The 17848-nt window shown below is 58.7% G+C and overlaps 1 protein-coding gene across 3 annotated transcripts; it reads right to left on the reverse strand.

Annotated features, from left to right (window-relative positions):
- Nucleotides 1-1996: 1996 nt before the first annotated feature.
- SLC9A5 (solute carrier family 9 member A5) lies at nucleotides 1997-16820 on the reverse strand. 3 transcript variants are annotated; one of them, XM_087739108.1, is made up of 16 exons: nucleotides 16627-16820; nucleotides 10380-10682; nucleotides 9567-9730; nucleotides 9187-9265; nucleotides 8735-8912; nucleotides 8394-8614; nucleotides 8016-8218; nucleotides 7340-7429; nucleotides 7139-7209; nucleotides 6264-6393; nucleotides 5996-6084; nucleotides 5711-5837; nucleotides 5411-5581; nucleotides 4747-4816; nucleotides 4403-4534; nucleotides 1997-4110 (listed from the first exon to the last, which is right to left on the reverse strand). In XM_087739108.1, exons 1-16 carry the CDS (start codon nucleotides 16757-16759, stop codon nucleotides 3644-3646), a joined length of 2628 nt encoding a protein of 875 aa, XP_087595234.1. In that variant the 5' UTR covers nucleotides 16760-16820; the 3' UTR covers nucleotides 1997-3643. The 3 variants fall into 3 exon arrangements, 2 of the variants coding, with proteins under 2 accessions (XP_087595234.1, XP_087595233.1); XM_087739107.1 differs by having other exon boundaries at nucleotides 9187-9346; XR_015700414.1 differs by having other exon boundaries at nucleotides 3972-4110; nucleotides 4403-4589; nucleotides 9187-9346.
- Between the last annotated feature and the right edge of the window lie 1028 nt (nucleotides 16821-17848).

Below are 17848 nucleotides of genomic sequence, written 5' to 3' on the forward strand. Positions count from 1 at the left end.
AGAGAGAACCAGCTTTAGGAAGACAAGGCAAAGAGGGGAGTAACCTACAGGGCAGCACAGAGAAACCAGAGCCCAGCTCTTCTCAGAGACACACCTGGAAGGACAAGAGGCAACAGGGACAAGCTGTGCCAGGGAAAATTCTTGCTGGGCATAAGGAGAAAATTTTTCTGTACAAGAGTGGTGCAGCTGTGGTGTGGCTCTGGGACAGGGTGACAGCTCCATCCTCAGGGACTTTCCAAGCCCAACTAGACAAGGCTCTGAGCTACCTGCTGTAGCTTTGCCACCAGCCCTGCATAGAGCCAGGGTTGGACCACAGACCTCCCCAGCCCCTTCCAGCCTAAACTTGACCTGACGCTCCAACACACATTGTGCAATGTCGAGGTGGTGATTTTAAGACGACTGCACAACACTGCTGCTTAACTGACTTGGGAGATGGCCAACACCAATCCATCGCCCACAGCTTGCCTTTTCCATCCAGCTGATGCCCCGGTTACCAGAGCTGCCTTACATCCCCTGCTGACTTCACAAGTTCTGGTACCATGGAGAAACTGGAGGAGCTGAGCATTGGAGAAAGTAAATCACTGTGGAAAAAATGTGCAGATCTAATAGCAGGCTCTAAGGAGAAGCCTGCCTGCAAAATGACGGGTCTGCGATAGTCAGGCAGCTCTGGGATGGGGTTGCTTATAATAACAGTCAGAGGGTTGTACGTTCTGGGTTACAGTCTGACAAGCAGCTCCTTTGGTTATGCCTTACTCTCTTCTGGAGAAGCAGAGGTTTGGGCACATGTGTTCATGGTTTGGCCCGGTTCTTGTGTTTTTCCACTGAAGCACTTTAGTATTTTTAGGCTGGAAGAGACAGCTCTGTGCTGTGCTGGAAGGATCGGAGCAGTACTGTGCAGGAAGGACACTGCCTGCTATCTCTCCCTGTAAAGTGAAATACAAAGAGTGGAGTACGAGAATAAAAACTGATAAAACCCTGTGGGGAAGGGTGTAGTAGGAGCCACCATCCCTGGTCACAACATGGGTGGTGTCAAGGGTGGGAAGAGGAGGCTCCGGGCTCACCAGCTGCTGGCTGGTGGCATGGAGAGCCTGCACACACATTAGCTGCTAGGCTCAGATAACCGTGCAAGACAGCAGCAACCAGCTCCAGTGTTTCCCAAAGCCAAGATGTCTGCTTTTCCTCCTCTGAGGACCTGAATGCCACAGACCCACTGCTTCCAGGAAAACGACCTGGCCTGCACAACCTGGTGCACTGCCAAGGCAACCGTGTCTGCAGGAAACGCTGGCACTGAGGTCCAGCATGCAGAGCGTGGCTCAGCCAGCACCTCTGGTCGGTAGGAAGCGAGGCGGATGGGAAACATCAGGAGGAGCAAGAGCTTCCAGAGGGACCAGTACAAAGCTCTTGGGGCTAGGAGCTGTATAGTGACCCTGCCAAAAAGGACCTAGGGGTGACGGTAGATGCCAGGTTGAATACAAGCCAAACATTGATCTTGTGAATCAAGTAAACCACATTTACCCTCCTTTAGAGGTGGAGCCAGCAGATTGAGGGAAGAAGAGAGCCGGCACACACCGATGCAGGGAGGTTCCTGTGATCCAGAACACCCTGAAACAGACCCATTTGAACCATATTTTTGGCAGAGAGGAAGCATGGACATGGGAAGATCTGGGCTTCCAGCACTCTGCTGCTGTGCAGGCAGCCATGACACTGGGCAGCAAGGGCCCAGCTGCCTGCTGGCCTCTCGCTGGCTGCTCCCCAAGGCATGGCCTAATGACGGCTGCAGGCAAGCTTCTGTTCGGAAAGAATTTAACATTTTCCACAAACATTATCGAAACTAGGAAATCCCGTTAGGCACATTGAGTCTGAGAGGGGGGCTGTGGCCTTGGGTGGAGAAGAGCAGAGAGGCACAGGGACGCGATGCCTGCGAGGGAGAACCGACCAGGGGCTGCAGGAACCAGGATGTGCAGAGGTTCCCAGACAGCAAAGACCAGACCATGCCGCCTGCTCCAACTCCAATTTATTGAACATTACAAAATACTCTGCATATATTTTCACATTAAAACAATATTCTTGCAAATAAGATATTAAGTCTTGAGTCATTTGTGGTGCCCATGGCTACAGAAAACACTGACCCAGCTAGAGATTTAGTATGGCCCAATATCAGAAATCAAAACCAGAATAAGGCATACCAGAAATGCAAAACTATATAAAAACCTTTTAAAAACCTCATGCTGATCTGGTGGGACAGGTACAGAGCAGAACGGCCTCTGCTGACCCTTGCTCACAGTACCGGGAGGTACTGCCAGCTTGCTTGGCCCATGCTGGGCTCACTCACCCAGTGCATCTACATGTCTTCTTGACACCTGCTGTCTCAGCATGCCCGCGTAGCTGGAACAGGCAGTTATTTATCTGCTTTGGGGCATTAAGAGCCCAAGTCCCCATTCTTCCCTAAGAGGAGCATCCCCAACCCTCCCACATTGCTGGTGCCCAGTTGCCATGCTGAGCTTTTGCATGCTGAGCAATTCTTGGCCCTTGGGGTCACACCAGAAATAATTCACTGTGTGGGCCATTGCCACTGGGTCCCACCATCCTCTCAGGAGGGACCAGAGGTGGCTGGGAGGCTGGTGGTGAGGACAGACCTCGGAAGATGCACTCAGCTTTCGCCCATCAGCCCTGTTCCTGATGTACATTCATACTGCTGCTCACTCAACTCCTCACACCATGACCAGTCCTCCCAGCTGATGGGCCCCAGGCAACTGGAGGGACTGGGATGTGGGCAGGATGAATGCAAAGGATGCTGTGCAGGGCAGCTGCCTCCTAGCAAAGCCAGAACGCTGAACACTGCAGCTATTGGGAACACATCCAGACAACAGGCATGAGGCTGGCACAGCAAGTTGGGTGCTGGAGGAGTCCCTGTGCGTACAGGTTCACTAATCTGGCTCCTGGTGGAGCCAAACCTCAGGAGCGCTGCTCCCAGTCCTGAGAAGATCATGGCCTTGCCTCTGCAGTACCTCCATAACCCAGGGAACGCAGAGGTGCCGTGGCAAGGAGCCCATCTCTGGTCTCCTGGCTGAGCTCCATGCATGCTGTGAGGAACCAGCACTGCAGCCACCTTGAAGTCAATGGCTCAGTCGCTGGGTGTGGATGGACCCTTGTGCCGCCACTTCCAGCCCTCTCTGTGGAGGTCTCCTGCTCACAGCCAGGCTGGAGATCAGCTCGTGCTCCCACACCCACGAGCAGCCATGGCCCATAAGCCAGCACCCCTACACCTCAGGGCAGCACAGCCACGACAGGATCGAGTCCGACTGGGATCCCAGCCCTGGGAGGAGCTTCTCTGGCCTCCCAGCGCTGCGAAGATGTGTAGGGACCAGAGAGGAAGAAAAGGTTTGGGGTCTGTGCCTCCCTGGCTGGACAGAGGCTGGTACCTGCTGTTGCAGCACGAAGCCCAGTTATTGACCAGTTTTGCATCAGTAGGTGCATGGGCAAAGCCCACTTTGGAGTTCAGCTCCAGGAGGAGTACTGGGCTCTCCTGCCACTCCTGGAGTTTATGGAGACACACACAAGCTTTACAATGCAAGACAGCAGAGCGGTCAGCGGGTCACAGCCCGTCTGCAGCTCCCAGCCCCTTCCCCATCTGCAGTCTGCCTCAGAGGTGGCTCGCTCTGTTGAACATCAGCCATCTGGGCTCCGAGGCGGGCAGCATCCTGCCCTGCTCCTCCGTGGCCATCAAAGGCTGCAGCTCCTGCTGCTCAGTGCCATCCGGGCTGCTGTCACTCTGTGACCGGCTGCTCTTAGAGACATGGCTGGGGAACTGGAAGCAGGAGCTCTGCTCCGGCATCACCTGGCTTGCAGACTGGGGTTGCTCCTCCAGCACAGGGCAGGCGAATCTCCTATGCTGAGGTCCGCTCTCAATGCCTGGAGGGGAAGCGATGCTCTCCAGGGAGGAGATGCTTTGGTTCCACGCCTTCTGCATATCCACTGGCACAATTTTGGTGGTCTCCGAGGAGACGTAAACAGCCAGATCAGCCTGGTCTCCTTTCCATGGCAGCTCCTTCTCTGCCAAGGTGGGCGATGGCGGGATGATGCAGGGGCTGGGGCAGACATCCAGGCTGCCTGGGGATGCAGAAGGAGGGACAGTGAGAGGGATCTTGCACAGCTCTTGTTTTCTCCCTGGACCCTGCAAACATTGCAGAACCAACCACTACCAAATGACCAGCTGGCCCAGGGATGCAGGAGCCACTAGGGAGGCTCTGCCATACCTCCAGAGCCACAGAGAAGAGTGATTCTCCCATTCATGCTCTGCTGACCTTGCTTTTGCCCAGGCCAAGGCAACTTTGCTCCTCAGGTGGAGGAAGGACAAGCTACCCAACGGCAGCTGCCCTAGCGTGGGAGCATTGGTGCCTACCAGGAGTTGTCTTTCCCTGCAGGACCTCATCAGTGGCTCGAGCGATGAATACAATGCCTTCATCGTCCTCTCTCTCTGTCTCCGAGCTATCGCTCTCCTCCTCCTCTGAGCTGACCATCACCAGGACAGGAGCTGCAGCCAGATGGAGGGAGTTGGTTTGGAGGATGGGGCACCCTGTGAGGAAGGACTGCACCCATGGGAGAAGGACTTGGTGCTAGCACAACCCCGAGTGCTGTTGTGCCACCAAGCTGGCAGTGGGCAGGCACAGTGGGCTGCTCCCATCCCACCCCAACAGGTCCCCTTGCCAGCCAGGACCTGCAAACCTCGCCTGCCACTGGCCTTACCTGCCTCCTGCCAGGGGACGTTTCTGTGCGTCTTCCCATTGGGTGCGTCACTGGTCAGAGAGATGTTCTTCTGCAAAGGAAGAGGGACCAGCTGGGACCTGCCCTATGCAGACCGCTAACCCTGACCCAGGCGGCCCTGAAAGCCAGGGTAACCCCAGGGACACAGGTTTCCCACCCTGGCTAGATGGCAGCTGGCAGTCAGTGGTTCCTAGTCCTTAGGTGTTGCGTCTTTATGGCCCTACAACAAACAGCTCAGCTGCAATGGCTTCAAGAGCCTCCAAATGAGAGAAGACACCTAAGGCCCAGTTTAAGGCTCAGTGCCACACTTCTAAGCCTGGATCTGCACTGACGTTCAGGCTACTTTATGCTGAGTGCTCTTGGAAAACAAACGTGGGGCTCCTCCAGGGCTCAGGACCACTTTGCCCAGGGAAGAGCCACCCCATGGCAGCGCTGGCATAGTGGGGACACGTGGACATGCAAGACCCATGTGCTCACACACAGCATATGCAGGACTGAGATGAGGTGAGCCACTCTCCGCACTGGCCCTGGAGCTGCCAATGCCCTGCAGCACCTCAACTAACCCCCAAAGGACCTCACTGTCTGAAGCCTGGGGGAGGCCAAATCTCAGAGCTAGTAATGGAGCAGGAGGTTGGGGAGCGCTTGCCTTTTTCCTGCCCTTTTCCTTCAGCCTGGCCTTGCTCTTGGAGGAGCAGACGTTGTGCCTTGTGGACTTGAAGGTCTCCAGGCGCCTCTTCATGTTCTGCCGGAAGATTTCTTTATCTTGGCGCTCTTGTTTATCTGGAGAGATGAAGTGACGGCTGTAGCTGGCCTTGTACTGGCCGAGGAAGAGGCAAAGAGACACAGGGTGAGCAGCTGGCCCCATGGAGCATCCTCCATCCCTGCTCCTCTTGTGGGTGCTGCTACCCTCAGGGTGAGCCGCATGCCACGGCCAGGGAGCACTCACCCGCCGGCGGGGCTTGTAGAGGCTCCCTCGCAGCACGTGGTGCATGGCAGCATCCTCCTTGTCCCGGCGGCTCCGCACTGTGTCGATCACCTGCAGGTCCAGGCATGCGCCACTCCCGCTCTCTCTCCTGGGGAGGAGATGGGGATGGAGATGGAGATGCTGGGCTCCATGCCTGCATCCTGCCAGCCCCCTGCCAGCCCTGGCACAGCCCACCCCTGGGGAAGGGGGCAGCTGCAGGGGTCCAGCGAGGTCTGCCCAGGGACTCGGAGGGATGCTTGTACTCACAGGAGGTTTGTGACTGATGACTCCGACATGGACGTGCGGCTGGGCATGGAGGGCAGAGCCAGCTTCGCAGCCGAGAGCACGTGGCCACCCTGGGAGGTGGGAGGGCAAGGCTGGCATCGGAGCAGTGGGGACCCAGCCAGGCTGGGGGAGTCCCCACTGCCTGGCCCGAGGGGACATGCATGGCTATGCACGGGGTGGACCACCACCCCAGGCCAGCCAGCTCCTGTCAGGGCCATCCCATTGCCAGGCCTCCACTGCATGCACCCACCTGGTCGACGAAGCTGATAGCATCACGGATGTTCAGCTTGTAGTAAACATCCCAGATCTCGTCCCGCAGCCTGTAGGCAGATTTCCGCATCAGGAGCTGGCTCAGGTACTTCTTGTCAAACTGTTCCCACCTGCCACAAGATGAAGACATGGGCAGTTTAGCTCCCACAGGGTACCACAGCCATGGACCCCCTGCCCATGCAAGGCTGAGAGTGTCCAAAGCATGGTGAAAGCAGGCTGGGCACGCAGGACCAGGCTGTGCCCAGGGACACGCTGCCAGGGAGGGCAGAAGGGGAAGGGGACATGCTGAGCCTTTGTCCCTGCCCAAGGGGAAGACGAAGACCAGCGGGTGTGCGGGAGGCGATGGGAATGGGACTGGGGCCGGCGCGACTGCCCCGCTGGAGCGCTTCCCCTCCAGGAAACAGGCTTTTCACATCCTTTTCCTGTCACTGTGCTGCAGATAAACAGTGCCTAGGCTTTAACAAACAGGGCTGTTCCCTCCTCAGCGCCCAGCACAGCTCCATCCCCAGCACAGCTCCATCCGTGGGGAGGCATAGGGCCATCATCATCATCACGGACATCCCATGGTCCCCCAGCAGCTCCAGCACAGGCAAGCAATGCCAGCTCTCACAGCATCCCCAGCCACGCCTGCCCGACCTCTCTCTAGGATGCTTTTGGGAGCTTGGTCTGCTGCACAAGAGCAGCCAGACAGTCCCCTTCCAGATGGACTGATGGACAGACATACAGCCTTCCTGGTCCTGCTGCCCTGCCTATAGCAGGGGTGTCCTGCAGAGGGGACCCTGCAATGTCCCCATGGCTGGCATGCATCCACCATCCACTTGATGGCTGATGGAGGATCCTGGCTAAGACACTCACTTGTCCCGCCAGTAATGGTAGCCGTGGTGCCCCACGATGTCCTCCACTGCTGCCAAGATGTGGTCAAAGGCCTTGAGCGAGGAGAAGAGCGTGAGAGTGGTGGCAAGGCTGCAGGTGCCCCAGGAGTGCCGAGGCTGTGCATCACCCTCGCCCAGCCCCTGCAGTGTGGGGAGCAGGGCAGCCTCCGGCGCCAGCACCTACGTGCTCATGCAGCTCCTCGTTCAGTGTGGGCTTGTGGTGGTCACTGCGCTTCACCTTCAGCCATGTCACCAAGGGTTTGATGGTGAGGCCCTGGAACAACAGGAGAAGGCAAGGGAAAGACTGGGAGGGTGAGAAGGTGCATGGCTGGGGCACGGGGAGCAGAAGCAGCACAAAGTGACCAGGGACAGCAGCAGTGCCAGCTGTGCATGCCCCTACCAACCTAATCCCCAGCGCCTGGGACCTGGGCGATGGTCCTGTGTCCCAGCAGGCAGCGACCATGTCGTACCCCCCCAGTCCCCCTTCCCCTAGGCTCGCATCCATCCACCGTGTGGCTCCCCTTCCTGGGGCGCAGGAACCCCAGAGCCATGGGCCATCAGCAACTTTGTAAAAGAACAGCCTGGCCAGGCATATGCAGTTGCTGCTCTTGGAGTGAGTCCCGGAACAAGAGGCCAATGGGGAAACAATGAGGGCCATGTTCCCACCATCGAAACAGCTGCCAGGGTGGTCCTGCACACCAGCCTAGTGATGGATGGGGTGCCAGGAGGCACCTAGGACCAAAGGTGACTTGAAAAGAGGTACTTGCGCCAAGCACATGTCCCTAAGTGCTCGCCTGACCCCCCAGGACAGCTCTGGGCAAGAGGGCAGCACTGAAGGAGGGCACGGTGCCCATCCTCACCTGCACAATGACAGTGAAGAACACCACCACGATGGTCGTTGCCACAAAGTAGTCCTTGGCTTTCACCTTTGCCCTGTCCAGCAGGATGACTAGGGCGAAGGCCACGGCTCCGCGGAGGCCACCATATGACATGACCACCTGGTCGATCCTGTCCAGGGGGATGAGGCGGAAGCGGTTGAGCACGCAGGTCTGGAGGACAACGCCTAGGGAAAAAGGAGAAGGAGAGCCTGGGATGCTGGCAGAGCCTTGCCTACTCCTGGAGACGGGACAGAGCCCAGGCCAGGAGCTGTGGCTGGTCCCATGCCCCAGCCTTTCTTGGGGGCTACCACTTTTTGGCATGAAAAGGGCTGTGTCAGAAGCACAGTGGAGCAGACTGACCCACAGCTCTGAAAAGCAGGATGAAGAACAGGGTGCCCAGCACCAGCGCTGTGTCCCATGCCCACTTGGAGGTGTCCACAGCTGAGATGCCCAGAAACATGAAGATGATGGTCTCTGAGCTGCTGGCCAGTGTCTTCATGGTGTACTTGACTGTGGTGCGGGATTTCTGGGAGATGTTGGCTTCCACGTACTTCTTGCAGCAGATCCCACAGAAGGTGACTCTGCAGAGGGACAGAAGGAGCCAGCATGACCCTATGGTGGGATGAGAAATGGGTCTGCTCACCACCTCTTGCAGCTTAGCACTGCACCCCTGATTTCCTGGACCACCCCCCAGTACTCACGCCAGGATGGAGGAGAGTGAGACCATCTCAGCAGCAAGGTACGCAACGTAGGCCAGGAGGAAGACGAAGAGCGGCTCGATGATGCGCACGCGTTTCGTGAACCGCGTGATCAGGGCCAGGAGGAAGGCGAAGAGCAGCCCCACGGCTGTGCCCCCCAGGCTCACCAGGAAGAAGGAGGCTGGTGGGGGCAAGAAGACTCATTTGCACCATAAGCAAGTGAGCCCAGCTCCTGTGCCCCATGGCCATGCCATGCTGGGCTGGCCAAGCCCCACGTTCCCACCTGGTTCCCCACCAAAGCATCCCATGATGACAGCTGGTGTGTGACCACTGGGATGGAGATGACAGAGCTGTGGTGCTCAGTGCCCACCCCACAGTACAATAGCACCTGTGCTTGCCCCCGCCACTTCCACCCCGGAGGAACAGTCAGAGGGGCTGGCGGGGCACATACTCACCTACCCCCTTCACATAGTCCGTGGCATGGATGTGTGCTGGGCCCAGCTCCACAAAAGAGTTGAAGACCTTGTACAGCACCTGCAGGCAAGGCAAATCCCTTGGGGGAAGCAGGGTATTGCCCTGCCTTGAGAGGGGCAGCACCTGCAGGCAGGATGGACCCTGCGGAATAGGCATCGCCTGCCCCAAATCTGCCAGGCAACACAGCCCATCTCGGCAGGGAAAGTTCCCCAGGGCCAGGAGAGAAGAGAGACCCAGAGAGCATGGCATGGGTCTGCCCCTGGCTTGGGGATGTCACCTGCATCCTCTGCCCATCCTGGAGGACTCCAGTGCCCTGGCCCATGTTGGGCTCCACTTTTGGGTCGCCCAAGCTCCAACTCACCACGGTGACAGCATCGTTCAGGAGAGACTCGCCGAACACGATGATGAAGAGGGTCTCGTTTACATGGACCTCTTCGAAGACGGCCAGCACTGCCACAGGGTCCACGGCTGAGATCAGGCTGCCGAAGAGCAGGAAATCCATCAGCCCAGCTTCAACGCCCGGATCTGCTAGGACAGAAGGACCAAGATCAGGCAGACCATCTGCCCCAGAGCCCCTTTCACCAGGCTGAAACAAGCTTGTCCCTGTGACTTAGCTGCCGCATCCCAACTTGGAGTGTAGCAGGCTGAGCCAGGGAGTGCTCCCAGACCTCCAGGGTCCCCCAGGTGAAGCAGGGTTCAGCACATCCTTGCTGCAGCATGAAGGGACAGGGCTTGGACATCCCCCCTGGCACCCAGGTGCATCCCTGCCCATCCGGCAGATATGCACCAAAGGAGGCTCAGCAGCCCCACCTCAGGTCCAGGTATCAAGCGGTTCCTTGGGGCTCAGGAGACTAAAAACACAGCCCAGGCCAGCCAGGGCCAGTGGCTACAGCCAAGGACAGGGAACACGGCAGCAAGCCAGCAAAGCTAGCCAAGGTCGGCAACAAAAATAGCAAAGACATGAGTCAGCTCAGTGCCAAGGAGGGCTCATTTGTCCTGCATGTTTGACAGTTCTGCCACAGCACCATTTCCAGGATGCCAGGACTCTGCTCCTGCAATACTTCCTGGGAATCCACGGCAGGCTGGGCAGTGGGCTCTGAACTTGGGGGTGCTTTGCACCCTCCAGCCCATCTTTTGGGGATGTGGTCCAAGCTGGGCAGCTCTGTGCACCCACCCATGAGTCCAGCCCGGTGCAGCCCCCAGAGCGCAGCACCGGTGGTGAAGGAGTTCCAGAGCGTGCCCACCACCGCGTAGGTGAGGATGGCGCCAATGTTGTCAAAGAACAGCCGGCTGGGCATGAAGTAGCCCGAGTCTAGGACAATGGGGGGCAGAAGGAAGAGGAAGAACATGTTGGGCTCCAGCTGGTACTCGGCTTTCTTCGCCACGGCCAACACGATGCCCCCCAGGCCCAGCCCCAGCAGGATGAGGAGGCAGCTCTCCGGGACGATGGATGTCACTTTCCTTGACAGGTGGAAAACTAGAAGGAAAGGAAGAATGAGAGCATCAGCCAAACAGGCACACGGACAGAGCATCCCAGATCCACAAGCTCCACAAAACGGTTGGCTGTGGAGGGGAGGACAAGGGGGCACCTAAGGCTGCTTCATGGCCTTGTGTGCACAGAAGACCTTCCAGCTAGCTCCCAGTCAGGATTTCAGGTCCCTGACCCTTTGAGATCTTCCTCTTCTCCTCAGGCACTGTCTAATAAGCCAAGCAGCTGGGCACTTTGCTTTTCTTGGCCTCTGGTATCTGCACTTAAAGGATAAAAGCAGGCAGTGACCACGTTCACAGTGTCACAAGCAATGCCGGCTGCTGTTCGAGCAAAGACATCCGGGTTCACTGGGACACATTACCCCACTCAGAGACAAGGATGCTCAGCCCTGGTGACGGGGTGACCTTGTTTGCAGTCGTCTGAGCAAGCAGACGGAGCAGCATGCAAACCACTGCAGCACAAGCCAGTCGGCCGCTCTCTGTGCCAGAGCACAGCCTTCCTCAGCACCGGCTAAACTACCTGCATGCGAAAAACAGGCGCACAGGAGTGGCAGATTTAGAGATGCTTTGAATAATAAGTTTATTCCATGCGAGGTTAAATCTTAAACTGCTGTGGAACAGGATATATTTTTTTAAAGCAAGCAGAGTATTCATCCTGGTATCCATCCATCAGCAATGAGGCAATGAGCCTGCAGGTCAGCCACAAGCCGGCAGGACGTCACGCCAGCCAGCACAAGGGACTCACTCCTCCAGACAGCCTTGTCCCCAAGGCCAGGGCATCCTGTGTAATTGCAAATTGTTCCAGTTTCCAGGTGGGCAACCTCCTATCCCTGAGGATTTCTCCTCCCTAGTGCAGGGTGCTGTATTTTGCTATCCCCCCAAAGGTCAGTGCTTGGGGAAAGGCTGTCGGGGGTCACAGCAGTTTTGCCCTCTCATCATTCTGCCATCATTTGTGACATCCAGCCCAGCTCTGTAGCATGACTTGGCCATCAGATGAAGAAACCTTCTCCTGGGGAGCAGGTTCCTCCAGGCACTTCCAGAGCCACCTCTGTCCTTGAGCACCCTCAGGTACAAGGGACATCAGAGCAGCCTCTGAGCTGTCACTTAGCTGCAAGCCCAGCTCTGCTGCCAACCCAAAACCCAGTCCCTGAAGCCCTTTAGCTGGATTAAAGGTGCCCATTGCTTGTGCCAAGTCATCCCACCAGAAGGAAAGCTCTGCTGTGATCACATGCAGACCCTAGGTTTCTTCCCTCCTTGGGAATTCCCATGGACAGACCATAATGTCTGCCTAGCCCAGAGTCCTATCTCCAGTGGCATAGACCTAGAGAAGAGCCCAGGAACAGGCAGTGCTTCATCAGTAGGTTTCCGCATCTCTATGCCCTTGTCATTCTCCTCTGAATCTGTCCCAGTCCTGCTCTATCCTTTCTGGGATGGGTCCCAGTGTCCCTGAGATGCGGACACCCTGGGCACTGAGGTTGTGGCCTCCTGATGTTCTTTCTTTCTCCTTTCCTAATACCTCTTAGTCGATTTTCTTTCCTTCACTGCAGCTGAGCACTGAATTAGAGGAGATAACTCAATGTCAAAGATCTGGTTCCTAAGCAGAGATAAAGCTTTCAGTAAAGCTTTCGATACTGTCTCTCACAGTATTCTCCTGGACAAAATGTCCAGCATACAGCTGGATAAACACAATTGCCTGATGGGTCAGGCTCAAAGGGTTATAGTAAATGAGGTTACATTGGGCTGGCGACCAGTCACTAGCGGGGTTCCGCAGGGATCCATCTTAGGGCCAGTGCTCTTTAATGTCTTCATAAATGACTTGGATGCGGGACTCGAAGGACTACTATCTAAGTTTGCCACTGACACAAAATTGGGAGGAGCTGTTGACACTCTCGAGGGCAGAGAGGCCCTGCAGAGAGATCTAGACAAATTAGAGAGCTGGACAATCACCAACCATATGAAGTTTAGCAAGGGCAAGTGCCAGATTTTGCACCTGGGACACGGCAACCCTGGATGTACAAACAGACTGGGGAACGAGAGGCTGGAGAGCAGCCCTGTGGAGCGGGATCTGGGGGTTCTGGTCAATGGCAAGTTGAACATGAGCCAACAGTGTGCCCTGGCAGCCAGAAGGGCCAACCGTGTCCTGGGGTGCATCAAGCACTGTGTTGCTAGCCGGTCGAGGGAGATGGTTGTCCCGGTCTACTCTGCACTGGTGCAGCCTCATCTTGAGTACTGTGTGCAGTTTTGGGCGCCACAGTATAAAAAGGATACGAAGCTCCTGGAGAGTGTCCAGAGGAGAGCCATGAAGATGGTGAAGGGTTTAGAGGGGAAGCCGTACAAGGAGCGGCTGAAGTCACTTGGTCTGTTCAGCCTGGAGAAGAGGAGACTGGGGGGAGACCTCATCATGGTCTACAGCTTCCTCACAAGAGAGGAGGAGGGGCAGGTGCTGATCTCTTCTCCCTGATGACCAATGATAGAACCCAAGAGAATGGCAGGAGGATATGCCAGGGGAGGTTTAGGTTGGACATTAGGAAAAGGCTCTTCACCCAGAGGGTGGTGGTGCACTGGAACAAGCTCCCCCAGGAGGTAGTCACGGCGCCAAGCCTAACAATATTCAAGAAGCATTTGGACAATGCCCTCAGACATATGGTGTGAATTTTGGCGTTGTCCTGTGCAGGGACAGGAGTTGGACTCAATGATCCTTGTGGGTTCCTTCCAACTCAGGACATTCTATGATTCTATGATCTGTGAGCCCATCACCAAACATGCAGGCTAAGGGCCGCTTTTCCTCTCATTGAGACCTTCACAGCGACCTGCACTGCTCCTTGGCATGGTAAGCCCTGTCTGTGCCGTCCTGGTGAGCCCTGGCACTGCTCCCCTGCTATAACACCCCAGGAACACTGCCACAGCCAGCAAGGGCAGAGCGGCGAGCACTGGGGTGGCATGATCTGCAGCTCCATCAGCAACCACCTGAAGGGGAAAGAGCTGCAGAGCACGCAGGGCCAAACCTCTGCCATACCTCCAGCCTGGGGCATACACCCTTGCCCACAGCCGCCTCTGCTCGCTGCCAGGGGCTGATTCAGCCACGGAGGCAGTGGCAATATGGACACTACAGCCCGCCAAGCAAATCCACAGCCCAGAGAAGGGCTGGCTGATCTCCAGCCCAGCCAAATTCCTGCTAAATGACCACACAAGCTGCGGCAGAGCCCTGTTCACCCCACGCGAGCCCGGTGAAGGCAGTGCCAGTGGGCGAACAGCGCTCGCTCAGCGCCTGCAGCAGGCTGCGAAACCGCTTCCCACCCACGGGAACAAAGCTCTGAAGTTTTCAAGAAGGGAACAAGGCGTCCAGCCCCTTTCTGCACGCTCAGGAGCATTGCCAAGATCCCTGCTCCCCGCTCCGGCAACCCATCTGCACTCCCCATGCTGTGGAGATATGCCCTGGCTGGCTGGAGAGACCCAGGAGGGCCCACAGAGATGATGTGGGGACATGGGGACATGGCTCCTGGCTGTCATCCATCATTCTTTTTCCCCAAGCCAAAAACTTGGGCAAAGAAGGAAGCAGCATCAATGGGAAAGACCCTGCTTGTCCAAAAATCCTCTGGCTGAGGGGAGATGCTGCCACCCTCCCAAGAAAATTGCAGCACACAAGCTCCTCTGCGCCATGGGGAACAGCCAGCGGGGACGAATGGAAAGAGCTCTAATTTTACACGCGCTAGTCAAGAATTTCAGCATTAAAGGTTCCCACAGCAACGGTAACTTAGCCACATGTGAATTAACTTCAGAGCCATAATCCACGCTCAGGCATCCATAATACAGGATTTACCATTGGAAGGGCTTGGGGCCAAAACCTGCTCCACTCCTCCGGTGCTTGGGAAATGGCAAAACACGTGAAGAGGTGATGGTGCAAGGAGAGAGGGTTGCAACCCATGGGAATGCTGCTGGGTAGGAAAACATCCGTCTGGTGGCAAACCCCTGCCCATGGAGCAGCTGTGGGTGAGGAGCAGGTTTGGGGCAATCCGCCTTACTGGTCCTTAATTTCCCTCTTCCCCTCACCCCGTTCAGGAAGATCTGTGCTCTGACGAAGTACAGAAAAGGCAGCAAAGCCTGGATTATGCCTCACTGTGCAGGAAGGCAACACCCCAGCCAGTTTTTCCCCGCCCCGGGTGCTTGCTGGCTCAGGGTACCCCGGCATCGTGACTGCCTCTGAGAACAGAGCCCGCAGTGTCATTTCACCATCACCCAGGAGCGAGGCCACTTCCTTCCCTGCAGTCACAGGGCTGTGAGCTGGCAGCCCAGCGCTGCAACCGCAATGGCTCCTCTGCGCCAGCCTACGCCCGGCGTCTACGGCCCCCTCTGCTCCCCGACATCCTCCACCCCCGGCTCCATCTCCTCCGTGGGCCCCCATGAGCCCTGGGGACTGTGGGTGCATGGGGTTGTGTGCCACCTCCGGGGTGTCACTCCTTGCTCCGGGCTGTGAGTATCCATTGGACCCATAGGATGCGCTGAGCCAGGCAGCCCAGAGCTACTCACCATCAGGGTTGTGTCTCCCAGATGGAGAGGGAGAGTGGCCATCAGCTCGCCTCAGGCCTAGAAGAGCATGACGGGGCTGGGGGATTGGGAATGACCCTGGCTCAGGCCCCCCCACCCCTACTGGTACTGCCAGGCAAAGGGGAGTGCATCAAGGGAAACCTGCACAGGGAGCAGCTCCGGAGAGATGTTTAAGAGAAGAAAATAAGAGCCAGGGAAAAGGATAGTCTCTCTAATCTTCTGCAGGTAGGAGGGACACGCTTGGCAGCTGGAGGTGGCACAGCTGCAGACAGAGGGTTGTATTTTTAAGCTCACGACGCCCTTTAATTCGTTCCTCGTGATGCTTTAGGTCTCCCTTGCGAGAAGGCCAAGGAAGGAGAGGAGTGCGAGGTCCACAGCAGCAGTTTTGATGATGCTTGGGACCAGCAGAGGCCAGCTGTGGTCACAGCTGTAGCTGTCCCCTGGGTACTTGGAGCTGCTGCTGGGCCCCAGCTGCTCGGAGACTCCCCTGCCTTAACTCCAAACCCACACTTCTTGAGCCAGCTCCAAACTAAGAGGGTGCCCGCGCCCCCGCCACGGGGGCCGTGCCCACAGCAGGGCCCCAGAGAAGGAAACCTGCCTCAAGGTCACGGTCTCGTCCCCTGGGCCCAGCACAGCAGGCAAGGGCACCATGGGGGACCAGCCCCTGGGGAACCTGCTTGGCACCCACACAAGGGCGTCCCCTCGCCAGCAGCCAGGGTGCTCCGGGGGGCACAGCCCTGCAGCAGCTCACACACATTCTCCTTGCACCTTCCCACGCAGCCTCTTGTGGCAGAGCTTCCCCCGGCTGCCTGGTCCTGTGCTGGGGAACACGAGAGCCCGAGGCGATGCAGATCTGGAGTGACCCACTGGAGGGGACCACAGACATGGACCCAGCCCCAGGCTGCCGGGGACACATCTTGCCAACACTGGCACCACCGAGCCCTTCCTTCCAACCCTGCCAGCGGCACATGCTGTGCCAGCCTCTGGGGCATGGGACATCCTTACTGGACATCTCTGCTCAGCTCCTCTCTTCCTCTGTGCCCACCCATCCGTCCCTGATGGAAAAAAGGGGACCAGGCCCCCGCGTTATCCCTTGGGCTGTACCTTCACCTCGTCACCACTTGCCATCCCAGGGAAGGGGATGGAGGACAGGGCGCGGGGTTGTGCCAGGCCACCACAGCCCAGATGAGGACGGCAACCAGCCAAGCTCTGGCCATTTGTCCCTATGCCCTGCGTCCTGCTATGCAGTGGCACCCCTCGCCCCGGATACCCCCCGTGCCCCCCGGGGATGCCGCATCCCACCCTGCCCGCCCCGGGGGTGGCCACAGCTGCTCCCGGAGCCCCGGAGGACCGCGGAAGGGTGGGTGGAGGGTCGGGGGGGCACTCACCGATCTTGGCCAGGCTGGCCACCAGGATCCAGGCGGCCACCAGGCAGGGCGCCTGCACCTCCCGCCACTGCCACCGCAGCAGCTCGGCGCCCTCCGGGGCGGCGGGGCCGGGGGAGGCCGCCGGGGGCTGCATGGCCCCTCGCCGCTCCCCGCCGCTCCCCGCCGCTCCGCCGCGATCCCGGCCCCCGCCCGCGTCACGCGCACGTGGGGCCGCACCGGGCCGGCCCCCCCACGCCCCGCGCCACCGGCTCCGCCCGCCGCTTCTCGCCCCGCCCGGGCCGGGCCCGCCCCGGTCCCCCCGGTGCTGCCCCGGCGCCCCGGTACTGCCCCCGGTCCCCCCGGTGCTGCCCCGGCGCCCCGGTAATGCCCCGGTCCCCCCGGTGCTGCCCCGGGGCCCGGCAGCGCCCTGCTCCCACTGCATCCCCCTCCACTCCAGCGCATCCGCACCTGCCCCGGTGCCCCCTGCCCCACACCGGTGCCCCCCTGCACTTGCCCCGGGCGCCTGCATCACCCTGTGCCCCTGCACCTGCCTCGGTGCCCCATGCCAGCCCCCCCTGCCCCTCTCCTGGTGCCCTCTGCACCTGCTCCAGTGCCCCCTGCCCCATGCCAGTCCCCCTGCTGCTCCCCTGGTGCCCCCTGCACCTGCTGCAGTGCCCCCTGACCCACAACAGCCCCCCTGCCTCTACCCTGGTGCCCCCTGCCCCATGCCAGACCCCTGCACTTGCCATGGTCCTCCCTGCATCTGCCACGGTGCCCCCTGCCCCACAGCAGCCCCCCTGCCTCTACCCTGGTGCCCCCTGCCCCACGCCAATCCCCTGGCTCCTGCCCGGTGCCCCCTGCACTACCCTGGTCCCCCGTGCCCTCCCCTGGTGCCCCCTGCTCTGCCTGAGTCCCCTCACCCTGGCACAGTCCTCCTGCACCCATCAGATTCCCAGTCTCCCCACCCCACCCAGTCCCCCTCCCAGCCCAGCCCCTTCTGCTTGCCAGCTGAGAGCACCCATCCCTGCCCCAGCTGCTGCCTGAGCACCAGCCTGGGAGCACCCCAGGGGGGACCCTGTGGTCCCCCTCACCTCCCCAGCCCCTCTCAGACACCCCTAAAAGCTCCCACTTGCCCACCAACCCTGGGCCATCCCCCCTGCCCCAGGGGGTGCCCCGTCTCCCACATCCCATCCCTGTGGCTCCCAGATCCAGGGCCCCGTGTCCTGGGTGGGCAGCAAGGGAT

Source organism: Nipponia nippon, unplaced genomic scaffold, assembly GCF_047370975.1.
Source record: "Nipponia nippon isolate SJK-2023a ecotype South Korea unplaced genomic scaffold, ASM4737097v1 scaffold_7, whole genome shotgun sequence".
NCBI lineage: Eukaryota > Metazoa > Chordata > Aves > Pelecaniformes > Threskiornithidae > Nipponia > Nipponia nippon.